The sequence below is a fragment of the Centroberyx gerrardi genome, chromosome 17 (genome assembly GCF_048128805.1).
Source record: "Centroberyx gerrardi isolate f3 chromosome 17, fCenGer3.hap1.cur.20231027, whole genome shotgun sequence".
Taxonomy (NCBI): Eukaryota; Metazoa; Chordata; class Actinopteri; order Beryciformes; family Berycidae; genus Centroberyx; species Centroberyx gerrardi.
Genome location: NC_136013.1, coordinates 4,364,307 through 4,381,114, shown reverse-complemented (window position 1 = coordinate 4,381,114; position 16,808 = coordinate 4,364,307). Strand labels below are relative to the sequence as shown.

Genomic DNA, 16,808 nt, shown 5'->3' with positions numbered 1-16,808 from the left:
TGGATGTAAAACGTGGACGCTTTGAAGCTGTAACAATGAAACCCTGTTTTTCCGCTTCTTCCAATACGACCTGAACACAGCGGAGTAAACAAGGAAGTGTGTGAGCAACACCAAAAAGCATCAAATGGACTATTATAACTGAAACAGCATGTGATAATTGTTCAATCACAGCCATTTAAAAACATGCAACTGCAGAGTGAGTGAAATATTCAGGAGTGAAAAAAGCTTGTTTATGACGCAGCAGTTTTAGTCTCTGGACTTTGGCCCTGCTACAGTTACTATAGTGCAGCACATCCACTCTACACTGGTTTAAATGGACGGTGGCACAGGGGAATCACAGGAAATGTATCAGATTGACAGATAATGTGATTTAATGCAACTGCGATAAAAAAAGACAATAACTAAGTGGCAAGGACTGACAAGGTAAACTTACTCTCAATCTGAGAAAAGTGCTTTTGACAGCCGGAGACTTAGTCTTCATTTGGATTGATTTCTGCTTTAACGGACAGTATTATTCCTCCTAACCCATAAAAAACATATCATTCCACCTGCTTTATAAAGAAGTCAAGCCTGATAAGCCTGAAGTCTATGCAGTCAGTACATCACAGTCAAAGTTTATACTTATAAAAACTTAAAAATAGCTCCCTATGGCTATGCCTATGGCTCTCAAAACAAAAGAACACATTCTCAACCACATAGCTTATTGGTTAGTTAGTATATTCCTTAATTCAAGCCATACTCTAACCAATATACACAAAATATGTTTGTTAATAATATGCAATTAAAAGCATTTTGTATTAGAGAGCACTTACACAGTTCAACTACAAATGAACTATGATCATTTGGTATTCACATCACACTTGCTACCAGGTACTTCTTCTGCCTGGCAGTTCTGCAGGCTGGAAACCAGAGAATTACAAGAGGAAAACCTGGAGTCACTCCATTAATGATGAATTGCAAACCAGGTTTGTGGACTCAGATTGTTTGTTTTGGCTTTCACAGCTAAATTAGCTTTGTTCCATTGTCGTGCAGCAGTGATGAAGCCGTGTCTAAATCCCCATATCAACACATGCAATATGTATGTTACTATACATGTATGTACATATTAATATATGCATATTACATTCATTGCCATATCGCTATTTCTGCATTTTTTGTTGCTTTAATAAACAGAAATAGTGGGAAATGATGGCCATGGTTTCAAAAACCTGCTTAGTGAGTCATACAGACACGTCAAGTCTAAGGAAAGAACAGAAAAGATTCATGTTGGGAGTTGGAGCTGGAAGAGACTAGAAGAGAGTTTGTTTCTGATAGTCAAAGGGCTGCAGCAGCTTTATGGGTAGGGAAGCGACTTTGTGCCTGGTGCTCACTGGTTGGAAACCCACCTGTGGAAGATTTGGGTGGGGGGAAGAGAATTACACACCCTTTCCCCTCTTTCAACAACCACTGCTGAGATGCCCTTGAGCAAGGCACTTAAAACCCAGCTGCTCTGGCTGGGCTGCTCAGCGGCCAACAGTGGAAAACTGTGGCTGTACTGAGCCGCTCCCAAGCATGACTTTGTATCTGAATGACAAGCAGGTGCATTGCTGAGAAGGAGCATACGTGTCCAGCAAATCTTCTTAAAAAAAAAAAAAAAAAAATGATGGAAGCTGTCTTAAAGGCAGATTGGAGTGAGGGAAGACAAACCGAGAGAGAGGGAGTGTGTATTATAGCGATGAGCCGCTCAGGCCGGAGAGGTGAGCTCTGACGTGTCATTGGCTAACCTGACAGCAAGACAACAGCCACAGGGCATACACCACCAGACCAGCTCTGTTGTCCACAGCCAGCTGAATACTAATCCACCAGCCTGCCTGCCTGCCTGCCTGCCACCGGCTCTTATCCAGGGTGGGAAATCAACACTGCCCACCAACCAAACGCCTTTTAATTTCCACTACGGCTGATATGTTCGTCTACTCAACCAGACATATTGGCGGGTAACTAGCAGTTGTTCAGAGGTCCTATTCTACTGTAAAAAAAATATTTAGCTGATAGAATAGAGAAAACCCTAAAACCTCCAGCACTACAGGCAGCAGCATACTAAGAACAAAGTCGAACCGGCCCGAAATAGAAACACAGTCGATCGCTTCCCCGCATACAAATTTGTGTATACTCTCTGCAGCTTCATACTGTTAGTTTACTTACACTTCATGCCACTGGGGAATAAAGCTGTAACCGTAACCTAAGGTAAACCAAAAATAACAGTAACACAAACTCGGAGAACAACAACAACAACAACAACAACAACAACGGTGGCTGCAGTGAAAGAGCGAAACTGAGGGAATATGAGGATTTAGAAGCTGTTTGATCAGTTATAGTGGTTCAGATGTCCTCAATAAACCATTCATTCTGCAGATGTTGACCACAAGATGTCAACAAGGAGATCTAAACAAAGGCAAAAAGAAACAGAGACACTTTTCCACAAGGCGAGGCAACCAACATGCAACATTTTTAGACCAACTGCAGTCAGTCATGCATGCAGCAGGGGCTGGTGTACGAAGACTTCGACTAGTTTGACTAGCAAACCGAGTCCAAAGCCAATGCTGACCTACGAAGCTGCCGAAACTAATTTCCGAAGCAGGTATACCGGGGCCTTAAAAGCACACGTACTGTACTAGGCAGATAAGAGGGGAGGGGAGGGGAGGGGAGGGGAGGGGAGGGGAGGCAGGAGCCGGTGCCGATCAGATGGAGAGCAAAGACTACGCCTCCCTCTGGGGAATCCCCCCGGAGCGCATTACAGCCCTTTTCCACATTCCTCCCGCTCACCTCCCCGCTCGTTACAGGTGAGGAAGAGGAGGAGGTCTGGAGGAGGAGGAGGAGCAGAGAGCGGAGGTGTCGAGTCAAAGCGACTGATCCGACTCATCTATTATTAATCAGACGCAGAGCGGGCTTTCGGCTCCTCGCGGACCGATCAGGAGAAGGTTTAGCCGCGAGGCGCTCTCGATCTCTCTATCTGTTCTACCTCTCTCTCTCCGCCTCCCTGCTGATGACCTGACAATGAGGCCAGAGAGAAAGAGAGTGTGTATAAGAAAGGGGAAAAAAAGAGAGAGAGAGCAAGAGGCGGGGAGAAAAGATGAAGAGAGAAGGAAGACAGAGTTACAACAGGAGGGAAAGAGAGGGAGAGGCTGCGAGACAGAAGACAGGGAGGCAGTGGAGGAAGAGGAAGAGAGAGAAAAGGCCGGAAGGCTGGAAGAAACAAGAAAGATGCAAGGCGGGGAGGTGGGGAAAGAGAGCGAGAGAAAAGAAAGTGCGAGAGGCAGCAAGGAAGAAAACAAGAATCACTGAAGGAGGTGAGGGGAACGGACAGACGGTGAGGCAGCGGCAAATATACAGATGGAGATGGAGAGGGAGAGGGAGATGGAGAGGGAGGGAAAGACGGCAGCAGAGAGAGAGAGAGGGATTCACACAGAGAGAGCGAGATAGAGGAGTAGAAAGCGCGGAGGGGAGAGTGGGGATTGTGGCACAGCACCTGCGGCAGCCCCTGCTGAGTGCCCGGGGAGGCCCCTTAGGACAGGCAGGCAGGGTTTGAATGCGTGCCGAGCATCTCTCTACCTCTCTCTACCTCTCTCTCTCTCTCTCTCTCTCAGGTATCAGGGGAGACACAAAAGAGAGTCTGCTGTCAGTCAACACTGCGTGGGGCCGTCACTGTGTGTGTGTGTGTGTGTGTGTGTGTTTACATAGAAGTGTGTGTTTGAAAGAGGTTATATGTGTGTAAAGTATGTGAGAGTGTGTGTGTGCACGTGTCAAAACACAGCTGGGTTTCCCTCCAAATATTTCCTTTTACAATATCTTTTTCTAATATTTAAATATCACTAAATAATTTCATATGTATATTCAAATATATACTGTATGAATTATGACATACTGAATTAGAAAAGCTGAAGCAAAACAGCAAAATTTGATAACATTTCCTCAGTATTGTATATATAACACATTGATAACTTTAATTATGTATAATAATATATTAATATTACGAACTATAATATAGTTTAGCTCACCTTAAGCTTAAAAGTTTTTTGTTGATATAAAAAGTTATGTGATAAATTGCGATTTAGTCTTAAATAAATACTGATGCAGGCTTAGCATGAAGGGTTCAGTTTCATTGCTCAATAATTCAAAAGCATCTCCAGTGACATCAGTGACAGTGGAGATTGTATGCAAATGCATTTCTTTGTGTTCGTCTTTGGATGAAAGTATGAAATATACCCAACAATAGCCGACACCTCAGAACAATAACAAGTTGTCCAATATTCATCAACCCTTGAAAGACTTTTTCCATTTGTCTTCTGGTTGTGTGTGGTTTTCTTTCCATTAAGAAAGCCGATTTATTCACTTCAACATTTCAAAAGTTAGCGTTAAATTTGCCTGACAGTTGGATGGACACATAGTGTGTGTTGCAGAATGGGGGGGGGGGGGGGGGGGGGGGGTTAAAATACACATCTCCACCATGCACTTTTCTGTAGCCCATCTCCGCTGTCAATCTCCCATGGTCACTGCTGCTGGTGACGCTCATGCGGACTGACGTGTGTGTACACACAAACAAACCAGCGTGAGGGGGGGGAAGCGCCCGCATGCTCCACAGCGCGTATCACAGTCGGCGTCAATGTCACTTTCTTTTCGACTAATCAGAGTGAAGGATCCCTTTTCCGAATTTGAAAACCGAAAAGCTCTTCGCTCAATAATGAAGTCACCGAGAACAAATGCCACGGGGGAAATAATTGAGAACGAATGATTAGTTAGTCATTAGTAAATGGGTTGCAGTTGAAAATTGACATTTTGAATTGATTGTATTGAGCCAACCCCAACCCTTGCACCCTTGCAGGCTATAGGCCGGAGCTGTGCAGAAGTAGCAGAGAAAGGGAGAAGGTCCATGTCAGCCTGTGTGTGTGTGTGTGTGTGTGTGTGTGTGTGTGTGTGTGTGTTGTGTGTGTGTGTGTGTGTGTGTGTCTGTATATGGAGGACAGAGCAGAGGACAGAGACGAGGAGCATGGAGGGCACACAGCTCCACTGAGTGGCCAGTATTCCAAATGTTTTTCACTTAAGAGCCTGCTGCCTCCTATGTGTGTTTGTATAGATGAGTGTTTCTGAGTGCATGTGTGTATGAGTGCATTTGTGAGAGTCTGAGTGTGTGTGTGTGTGTGTGAGAGAGAACAAGAGAGGGGAAAGTATTTGTGTGTCTGTGTCTAAGTGTGCAGGTGTGTATAAGAGGCTGTAAGAGGGTGAGTGAGCCTGTGTGCGCATAAGACAATGTGTGTGTGTGTGTGCCTGTGTATGTGTGTGTTTGTGTGTGTATGTGTGTGTGTGTGTGTGTGTGTGTGAGAGAGCGCTTCACAACAGCAGAATAACCCATGCACTGTGGCTGGGAGCAGAGGGCGCTCCATATTATGTAAGAATGGCTGGGATTGCTGATGACAGATCAGCTCCTCCTACTGCTCTTCAGTTATGGCACGGGCCCAAAACTGAGAGCCCCGGTCTGGGAGTGTGTCCGTGTGTGTGTGTGTGTGTGTGTGTGAGACTGGATGGTCACACCTGTATGTCTTCATCTGTGTGTGTGCATGTACTCGTGCCTGTGCCTGGATGTGTGTGTGTGTGTTTCCCGTCCCCGTAGGCCGCTATGTGCGTTTGCGCCCCTGTAAAAGTTAGTGGCAGATGATAAAAAAAAGGAGTCTATCGCAGCCGAGCACATTTCCCCTGGGGTCTGCCGCGCTGGTTAATAGAATACCACAAAGAGAGATAGAGGGGGCCACCGCGGAGAAAGTGGAGGCTGCTGCCGTGTAACCGCACACCGGCAGGACGCGCCGCACACACACCGAGAGCCAGGGGTGAAAACCGACGGCTGGACCTCGGGAGCCGGAGCGAGAGAGGGGCGGCGGTGGGGGTGGGGTGCAGCGGGGAGGAGGGAGGTGGAGGGCAGAGGGTGAGAGGTGGACAGCGGAGGAGAGCGAGGTACACAGTCAGGACGCACAGTTGACTCCGGAGACCTGGGAGACAGAACACGAATCATCTCTCTGCGTTAGAAGAGGTTCATGGTTCAGGTTTAGGTCCTCGAGCGCTAAAACACCGCTGACCCTCTGCTGCTGCTGGTTAGGAGCTGATGGAGGCGGATAGCTACTGATGGTATGCGCCCAGTCTCACATACACTACCAGTCAAAAGTTTGGACACACCACAGTTTTTCCACATTTTAGAATAATAGTAAAGACATCAAAACTCTGAAATAACACAAATGGAATTATGCAGTGACCAAAAAAGTGTTAAACAAATCAAAACTATCTTATATTTTAGATTTTTTTAAAGTAGCCGCCCTTTGCCTTGATGGAAAGGCAAAGGCTTTGGAAAGAAATTCATACATAGGATCAACTTCACTATTTATATTTGTCTAAGAAACTAATTTCAAGTATTTAAGCAGAAGCCTTTAGATCAAGATGGCTTTAAGATAATGAAAAACATAGAACATTTAATCAGGTGTGTCCAAACTTTTGACTGCTAGTGCACAAGGAAAAAACAAACAAAAACTGGGAGAAAAACATATCAGTTGATGTTGCGCGAGGGGAGTGAAGACAGAAGCCTCAGATGCAGACAGAACGCAGCCTGAAAAAGAGCGCTCATCTTCACTCTGATGTACGCTTGAATCAAACACATCTGTCTCTCAGAGGAGAGACGTTAAATCTCCTGGATGGCAGCAGGGTGACTCATTCATGTCACTCCATCCCACCCACCCACACACCCACCCAGACATCGCCCAGGGCAGGAAGCCTGCTGGTACCCCATATTCTAATGCCTCCACCCCGATGTCTCCCCTCTGTTCAAACAGGCGGCAAAGCAATGTAAATTACTAATCATTTTGAATACACACACATCGTGATAAGTTTTAAATTTTAATATTCATCTCACCAAGTATGACATTTTTCAAGGGTGATCTAGGCTGCCTGGTGGTGATTTAGCATAAGCTCACAGTGTGAATTTATGGTCATTACTTTAGCAGCAATTATTATGTCGTCAATGCTTTGAAAGCACTATATTCTCTTGTGGCGCCCTGTGCTGTTAATAGTGCTCCTGTACCTCACATGGTATATTGTGTCGGTGTTTTGCACTGACTGACACCTCCAGGGTTAGAGGTACACAACACTGCCAGCGTTAGGGGTTCAATTCCCACCGGGGCCACTCACACTAAAAAAGTACGCGCTCACTTCAGATAGAGGTGTCCACCGAATAGCATATGTTATGTTAATATTAGCTATAAAGGAGCACAGATGTACCAGGGAGCCACATTCTCACGGGAAGCAGAGTTTTCTGGGACACCGGGCCCCAGTGCTAGGCTGACTATTAGAAGGTTAAGTCAAGTTTTTTAAGAAGTAAACAACCCAATGTGCTGACATGTGGTCAGTGTTCTAGAACAATAGTTCAGACTCTTGTTTTCTTCTATTGCTTTGATGTCTGAATTAAAAAAAGAGCACCACCGGCCCCGGAACAAAGAATAGTGATCCCACTGCAGGTTGCAGAACTTCTGGATTGTCAAGGAAACTTGATTGTTTTGTCATCGGTGCCTTGACCTTAATCTTGCTCCAGGATTATAGTTACAACAAACAACAGAGTGTCTCTCTGGCTTTGCCCCCACTGCAGTAGTGAGCGGCCTGCTGTAAATTGGTTGATTCTGCAGAACTCACTGCTTTGTTGAACTATCCACACTTGGCTAAACAGCAGATAACACATTCCTACATCATTTTGTTAATCATATACAATGACTTTTAGATAGATCACCTTTGTAGAAGTCCTGCATGTTTGCTGATCTACTGCTGAACTTTGGCTGCATAGTCAAGAGTAATTGTTTCAGGGAAAAAAAAAAAATCAGTGTTAGTGTGAGTCAGGTGTTAGAAGCAATGGGCTGGTGACGAGTTGGTTGAGAGACAGAAATGCAGCATGGACGAAGAAACATTTTTATAAAAACAGACAATGTAATAGCTACAACTTTTTGCCGGCATGTGATGTTCAAAAGTTACATTTTATGTTAAATAGCCGTTTTGGCTTACTAGATGCAGCACGCGGGACTTATGTATCCAAGAAATCTGTCATTCAGGTCACTATCACTTCAAAGGCAGCTTGCTCAAGCAGCAGCCAAGTTTAACATTACAACCATGACTGTTTGAGAAAAAGCTTAAGAATAAATTTTCATGGCATTTCCAAAAAAATGTTTTGGATATTTCACATTCTCCAAGACTTTTCCAGACGTGGAAGACACAATATTCAAATTCCACGACTTCTCCAGGTTTTTCCATGAATGTTGAACATTTGCATTTAGCTGACCGAAGACAGAGTTATTCACTTCTGAGAGCCGAGGGTGCGATAACTGCCGGACAGCCGGACGCAGACACGTGAACGCGTCTGCTTGTGGTTAACGCTGATGTTTAATGCATCTGTTTCACGGCTGGTGAATGCTTGTGGGGGGGGATCTGTGCTGGTGCTGCAGATAAGGGGATGGCACCACCTTCCCCTGTCCCCACAGGGAACATGGCAGAGAGCGAGGAGAGAGAGAGAGTGAGAGAGAGCATAACCGACAGCGAGAAAGAGCGAGATTAAGAAAGAGAGAAAGTCAGAGTGAAAAAGAGCAAACAATTTTCACGTTAATTAGCATCCCTCTCCTCCCCCGCGCCACAAACAATGCGGCGCCCAAAGTACCAGCAGCAAACAGGGACGAGGCTGCTAGCTAGCTAACTTTGGGTCTCTGCTCATCTCTGCTGAATCGGTGGCGAGAAGCACACACACGTCGAAAAAAGACTGAGCTGTGGGATTAAGAGCAAGTCAGAGAGAGTGGTGGGAGGTTGGGAGGAAGGAAGGGAGGGGATGGGACAAGGGAGAGGGAAAGAGAGAGAGAGGGAGGGAAGCAAGGCATGGAAGGAGAGAGGAGGGAGACGGAGCGATGGAGGAAGGGAGGAAGAGAGAATGGGAGGGGGAGAGGGAGAGCAGCTTGGAGATGGAAGGAGAGAGAGGGGGAGGGAGGACGGGAACGAGGGAGGACGAGAGCGAACGAGAGAGGGAGGTAGGGAGGATGGAAGAGAGAGAGGGAGGACGAGAGCGAACGAGAGAGGGATGGAAGGAGGGAGGTAGGGAGGATGGGAGAGAGGAAGAGAGTGGGAGGGAGCGGGAGAGGGAAAACAAGGGGTGAGAGGAGAGAGGGAGGGAGAGCGAGAAGGAAGGGGAGAGAACGAGAGCGAACGAGAGAGCGAGGGAGGTAGGGAGAGAGGAAGAGGAAGAGAGCGAACGAGAGAGGGAGGTAGGGAGGATGGAAGAGAGAGAGGGAGGACGAGAGCGAATGAGAGAGGGATGGAAGGAGGGAGGTAGGGAGGATGGGAGAGGAAGAGAGTGGGAGGGAGCGGGAGAGGGAAAACAAGGGGTGAAAGGAGAGAGGGAGGGAGAGAGCGAGAAGGAAGGGGAGAGAACGGGAGCGAACGAGAGAGAGCGAGGGAGAGAGGAAGAGGAAGAGAGCGAACGAGAGCGGGAGGGAACTGGAGAGAAGGGGAAGGAGAGAGGGAAGGAGGAAAGCTAGAGGGGTTATCTTTATGGAGTGCTATGACGCCTGCTTACTGCACACAGTAGGTGCGTGTCCAAAGCTTCAAATGCTGACGCGCCGGTGTTCGAATGCTGACACGTGTATAAACATACGTGCATCATGAGCCAGTAATTGCAGGGTTTGCATTTGTGTGCGAGGAGGGGAGGGAGGGAGGAGGGGAGGGAGGGAGGAAGGGAGGGAGGGAGGAGGGGAGGGAGGAGGTTCACCGGCTGGAGCGGCGTAAATATCCCTACAGCTTTTAATGCAGAGAACCCATCAAGAAAAATGAACAAAAAACCTCAGTGAGGAGGGTGAATTATTCAGGCGCTGCTTTTGAACATCACAGTAATTGCAGAGGGCTGTTCACAAAAAAAAAATATCAGAATCTTCCAAATCACCACTATCAAAGCTCTCCGCCTTTATGTGGCTACAGGATCAATAAAAGCACCGTGACATGGAACGGCCGGCCGGCAATTTTTTTTCAGGGCGTTGTGGAGTGTGCACACAGTCCTAGACTCTCCTTCAGGGAGCACACGTGGGACACTCAAGAGGAATACACACACACACACACACACACACACATGCACTCAAGCGCGCATAGACACACATTTTACCCAATTTTTGGTCCTTCTCAGTTCTTAAATCGATAACACATTACAGCAGTTCCTGAAGTGGAGTCCAGCCCAGGAATATACCGCATTTCAACACATACCCATGCATGTGTGTGCAAGTATGCACAGATACACATACAGTCCAGTCTGCATGTCCTGGTCCCTTAGGTGGACCACACAGATGTGAAGTAAGAGTGTGTGTGTGTGTGTGATTATAAGCGAATGAAATAGAGCGACACACAGTGAGAGTTGCCTGTGTGTGTGTGTGCATGTGCGTGTGTGTGTGTGTGTTGACAGCTTACCAGTTCCTATAAACCAGTAAGCTGGAGCGGTTCTTCATAGTAATGAAATAGTAGTAATGCATAGCTACAGTAGAGTGGCTTTGGTGATCCATCACCATGGTTCACACTGCATCTCACACACACATGCACGCACACACAAACACACACACACACATACACACATACATCCAAGACAATTCCAACCACCCTAACAGTATAACACATCTGTGGTGCGGAACAGTGACTTGACAGGAGGAAGGGGGGTGTTGCGGCTGTGTGTGCGTGTGTGTGTGAGGGAGGGGAGGGAGGGGAGGGGGGGGTGCTCACCTGAAGAACGTGACAAAGAACTGCACCAGATCCATGAAGTTACTGTGCTGGGAGAAGGCGATCTGCAGCGGGGGAAAGAGAGGACAAAACACACAGAGACAGAAATCTGCTTTAATAAGGGGATTTTAAAAAGGAGGGTCAGCATTATACACTCATAAACATGCAAGCTTAGGACTGGAGTCGACCTTGTAGATCTGTCAAAAGGAGCAGAACAGAGCAGGAGAGACAACGCTGCCTCCGCTCACACACACACACACACACACACACACACACACACACACACACACGCTGCGCTGTATGTGAGATGCTGCATGTATGTTGCATGATACTATGCAAGTCGTTGATATGACTGTGCACCGGAATTCGTCTTGGTGACATTGGTGCATTCGTTGTACTTAGATGAACATATTGTTAGTGTGTACTCTGGCTTAACTCTGGGATTCTGCTGTGTTTTTTTTTAGGGACACACAACTCCTATTCCTTTCTACTGGGAGGTTCCCCGTCTTCCTGCTTATCTGTGCTCCAGACCGCCTGCCTGTCAAACCGACAACAGGCGAGCAGCCGGCCTCTCCGCTGCCCACAGCTCGCACAAACCTCGTTCTTGTGCACATGTGGGCAGAAATATTCGCTGTGTAATCATCACAAGAGCAATTGTACTAATGACATCCTGTCTTAATCAAGGTTGCCAGGGGTAACATTGCTAGTGCTTTATCCCCCACCCCACCGCATACCCCACACCGCCCCCAAAGGACACAGCCCTTGCTGGCACAACACTGCCCCTCTCTGGCGGCACGGGGGTACTGCGTCTCTGCCAACCTGCAGAATTCCCCTCACACACGCTCCGACAGCTCTCCGAGGTGACACCTTGGACCAGAACTCATCACCACTCTCGCTTATTATTCCCCAGCAAAGCAGGGATTTGCATACAATTCCACGGGAAAATGGAGGGGAGAAAAAAAGACAAAAGCCGGAGAACACAGCTGCGTGCACGTCAGATTAGTCTATGAATTTTTAATATATGATCAGTAATAACAATATATGCGTGGAAAAGCTTGATGGATCGGAATATGTAAAGCTAAAGTGACTCGTTCGAGAACAACATGGGGCCAAAGGCATCGGCCCTGTGCGGCGGGATGACAGGCGCGTGTGTGCTTGTGAACGGCCCTGGGTCTAATTTACTTGTGTAGTCGGCACCATCTGGCTCGCTAATGTGTTGCTGTTGATTACTGTTGAGCGCCGAATCCTCGGTGTGATCGTTTTCCTCCAGACTGTTGAACACCAAATAGACGTTCGGGGTGCTAATACACCCATAGAAAACTTTGAAAAGATGATGTCATCAGCATGGGACTGACTCTCTCTGTACTACCTGGTGCCGAGCAGCTCGACGGGTAGAGCACGGCACCAACACTGGAAGGGTTACAGGTTCGATTCCCCGTGTATCTCGAGGGGTAGAGCACGGCACCAACACCGCTAGGGTTAGGTGTTCGAAACCGACTCGGGGCCACCCATGCTGTAAATGAAATGCACCCAAGCTGTACTGTAAGGCACTTCAGATAAAAGCCTCCATTGAATAGCATCTAAACTGCTGCGGGGCGCAGAGAGACACACCAGCTGCAGGGTTAAGATGAAAAAGTGTGAGGTGGACAGCCAGAACACACCGACATTTTCTGTTTCCCTACTCCTCCTCACTCGCTTTTTGACATTCCGATCCGAAATATTCTGAAGCAGCGGCTCTCGTTTCTCTCGCCCTCTCCCCGTTCCGCCCACTTCCCCAGCGCTTCTCCAAAGTAAGCAGGATTTTAAAAAAAGGTCTGGTCCGACGCCGCGCTGCAGGCGACAGAGGCTCGCTCCACTCTGCCCGACAGATCCTCCCATACACCTCCGCAAGCAAAGCGAAGAGACATTTCTGGGAAGTGTTCAGAATTTCTAGGAAGCCCACCAGCTTCTCGCAATTAAAGGGGAAATCTTTTCTGAAGGAATCTTCTCTTTCTGCCCATGAATGTAAATGGGAGGTAAAAATGAAAGGATTAAAGAAAAACTATCAGAGATTGTATGAAACTGTGATTGGCAAGGATTCTTGTAGGAGCAAAGCTTAGAGTTATCAAAGAAGCCCTAAGCTGTCGGCTGGTATACTGAAACGCGGTGCGCTTTGTGACAGCAGCCTAACAAAGCCGTCCACGTCTCTAGGTGATTATAGATACATAATACTCTCTCCTAATGACACAATAGCTGCCTTCAAGGCCAAATCCAACTTGCTGTAGTTCCTGAACACAAGAAAACCATCATTGAAGCTTAGGTGCTTCAGCATCATGTCAACGCTGCATCTTTGCTTAACTCCTTCATTTTGAAAAGTACAAGCGGGGCCGCCACGGCGAGAAGATGTGCGATAACAGTCATGGTAGCGGCTAATCTTGAGTGTCAGCTGTGTGCTGTGCTTTGTCACCGAGAGGCAGGCTGACGGTGGCGGCGGGAGGCCCGGGTGACGCTCTCGTTATGTGCCCAGCGGAGGGTGACTCTTTAGGGGCCGCGGAGGATCTCACAGCAGGCCCTGTCATCCTGCCGCCGGTCATTAAGACGGGAAAAATTCCGGCTCTAATGGCTTCTGACAGCCGCTTGAACAATACTGGAGCTTTGAAGAAATGTATCGTTATCGGCGTGAGGGAGGGCTGCTCAACAGGTGCCGCAAAGATAGTAAAGAAAAGGAGAGAGGAAAATAAAGGGAGATGTTATAATAAGGCGAGGTTGGTGTGTGGGTGGACTGAACACGTGCACTTTTGTGTTCGCACTCACATGCATGTGTGTGTGCATGTGTGGATGTGCGCACCCAAGCTCGTCCAGTGCCGGTGAATATTTCAAAAGGTGTCTCCTCAAATATGCCTGTGACAATGGTGGGAAAAATGGCACCGGCCACCAGCCAAATGCTGATCAATTTTCACTATGGCTGCTACGTTTTCTACTCTTCCAATAGAAGATGCTGTAATCTGTCATCACTTGGAGGTCCGATTCTGTTCTAAAAATCTAATGCTGTTAAAATAATGAGTGGCTAGTCGATGATCTTTCAGATAAACCGGCCACTGTGGCCAGCGGGCCAAAAGGTTAGTTTCCCAACCTGTCTGTAATCAGTATCAAGAAGCACCAATCAGGCAGCCATGCATGGTGTAGATACACACTACATGCGTCCAGACTGATACACAGAGCGCCCCAGCCAGCTGATAGCTACAGCTGCTACTCCACAGCGGGGTATTAAATTGGAGACTGCTCTAATCTCCACCATATCATGACATGTTCACTAAGGCACGGAACAGGAGATCACAGCTCTTTAATGTAATTAGTCTGGGATTTGCGTTTCATTACAAACATCATTAAATCCAAATCTATTCTTCATCAGGAAAGCAAAAAAAAAAAAAAAAGGAGCGGCAGAGCTCGCTGACTAATCTCAATGCAATTGATTCTGCTTTGATTATTCGGGCCCCTTGGCGGCGATGAAGACAACATAAAATTCACTTTGAGCATTGTAGAAGCTGTCATTTTTTGTGGGTCAAATTGGTATTACAAAAGGGTTTCTGCTGCACTCCAAGACCCATGCTTTTCTGAAGTGTTATGAACTGTATTATTTGATACACATTATGGGAAAAATTGCCGTGCATTCCAACAAGGAGCGTGGCTGAACTGTCCGATTCCTTGGGTAATAAGGTGTGGTGCTGACTTAATGCAGCGGACTGGAAGGCGAAGGTACAAGTCACGGCTCTGTAGGTGAATCTCTATGTAAATGGACGAAAACAAACAAACGTGCTCTCTCACCGTGCAAAATGCATGATTCACGCAAGGACACACACACACACACACACACACACACACACACACAGAAGCTGCTGCGAACGGTATACACACCGTTGTAGCGGGACTTCTGACCACGTGAAAGAAAAACAAAAAACAGAGACAACCTTGAGGTGGTATGCTGGAGAGTGAGTGAGCGAGCGAGAGAGAGAGAGAGAGAGAGACAGAGAGACAGACGGAGAGAGAGAGAGAGAGAGAGACAGAGAGACAGACGGAGAGAGAGAGAGAGAGAGACAGATAGCTTTGTATAGTTGCATACTAAAGCTGGGAGAAAAGGCTTTGCTTGCACACAGCCCACTCTCAATGCAGCATGTGTTTCAACTTAACATTCCACTTTGCCCTTGCACTTTCTCCGTTGCTGTTTATGAACCATTTTCCAACACTCCAATCTCCGCCTGCCAACACTGGAGGACCAACCGCCTACAATCCCACACACACACACACACACACACACACTGAGCGCACAACCAACAGACAACAAACCACTAACGGCAAGGGAAGCAAGTGAAAGCAACAAAAGGCGAATAAAAGGCCTTTTGGTAAAAAAAAAATGACTTAGAGACAGGGTGGGGGTGGGAGAAAAGGAAGAGGAACAAGTGGAAAATGTTACCTCGCTGACGAAGGTAAAGCTCCATGAGTGCGAGGACGAAAACGTACACGCTAGCAGACCTGCACGCTATGGTTTGGAGGACAGGGGTGATCTCCAACATGATCCCACCCAGCGAGAGAGCGGGGCAGAGAGGTGAGGAGGACCAGAGGTGCCTGGCAGGGGGAAGGCACTCTGCCGTGCCGCAGAGCCGGTCTGAAGACCTGGCTCTCCCTCCTCAGGCTGCCTGGCAGGAGCCGGAGTTTGGTTCTGAAGCTGGGCAAACTAAAACACTCATGAGGCAGGACATGGAGGATGGAGGCGGGCGAGAGAGAGGGAGGACTATCCCTTTTCGGAGGGGGGGGGGGGGGGGGGGGGGGGGGAGGGGAAGGAGCTTGGGACGACCAGTCAAATCACTTCCAGAACTGATCAGGAGCGCACACGGAGACAGAGCAAGTCGCCGCGGTTGTCCCAAACCAGCACCGACCAATCCTGGCAGCACATTCCCGTATCAAATTTAGCTTTGAGTCATTTCTATCCTTTTTCACGCTGCAAAACACGAGCGTATACACTCATGCACATGCACAGAAACATTTGTCTCAGACATACAATCAGAGCTCCGGAAACTTGCTTTTAACTACAGGATAATAAACAGCAAGTTTCAGCCACTGAATGGTTTTACTATCAGCTGCGCACACAGTTCGGATGTAGATACAACTCAATATGGAGCATTTGAAAAGCTACACATCTTTTGAAGTATTTGTACCAACATAATTGGGTAGGCTAGTCGTGCAAATCAGGGTTAGAGTTAATTAACTTTCAATAAACCCAATTCATAATGTATATTGAAACTAGTAAATTCAACTTGTTCATGGAGCGCTTTAAAAAAACATTTGTAACAAAGTGCTTCAGAGAAAACAAGGAGACAAATACACATAAATGTCGAGAGACACTAAAACACGGGATAATGAGAACGAGATAAAATAAAGTACACCACAAACTGTGTGTGTGTCTGTGTGCATATGCATAAGCGTATGTATATTTATGTGAACACATACACATACAGGGTCCGTCTGCAGGATAACTAAGTGGATGACAGACAGCGGGGAAGTAGATGAAGGGAAAGGAGCGGCTGGCAGTTAAGGTAGTCTGCACTTAAATTCTGATTATATGTAATTCACTAATGACAGAATCTTCTTTCTCAATAATTTCCATATAGACTGGATATCAAGAGCCTTTATATGACAAAGGATTTATATTTTTCTAACATTGAGGAAAATCCACTCGGTGAATTTACTGAAGCGAGTTGACCCTTACCCTGGTGCAAATAACGCAATTAGACGTGCTAAACACTCCACATTACGCCAGCACATCACTGCCGACACACAGGAAGAGTACTGTTGATGGGACAGTTTGCTCTCCTCTACTCAGCCCCCCCCCCCACCCCCCACCCCCCACCCCCACCCCTCCACATGGCAGAGGTTCACTGAGTGCAGCAGTGGTTGTGGCTTGGCTGCATAAACACACGCCGCCGGCAGCCAGGCGAGCAGATACAGGGGAGTATTCACTGCTGCTGCCGAGGAGC

At 47.3% G+C, this 16,808-nt stretch overlaps 1 protein-coding gene across 1 annotated transcript in view; it reads right to left on the bottom strand.

Moving 5' to 3' along the window:
- The window catches only part of atrn (attractin), a 114,097-nt gene that overhangs the window by 38,605 nt on the left and 58,684 nt on the right, over nt 1-16,808 (bottom strand). The window contains exon 25 of the mRNA XM_071922496.2: nt 10,801-10,862. Coding sequence (XP_071778597.2) covers nt 10,801-10,862 — 62 coding nt within the window. The remainder of the gene's footprint in view (nt 1-10,800; nt 10,863-16,808) is intronic.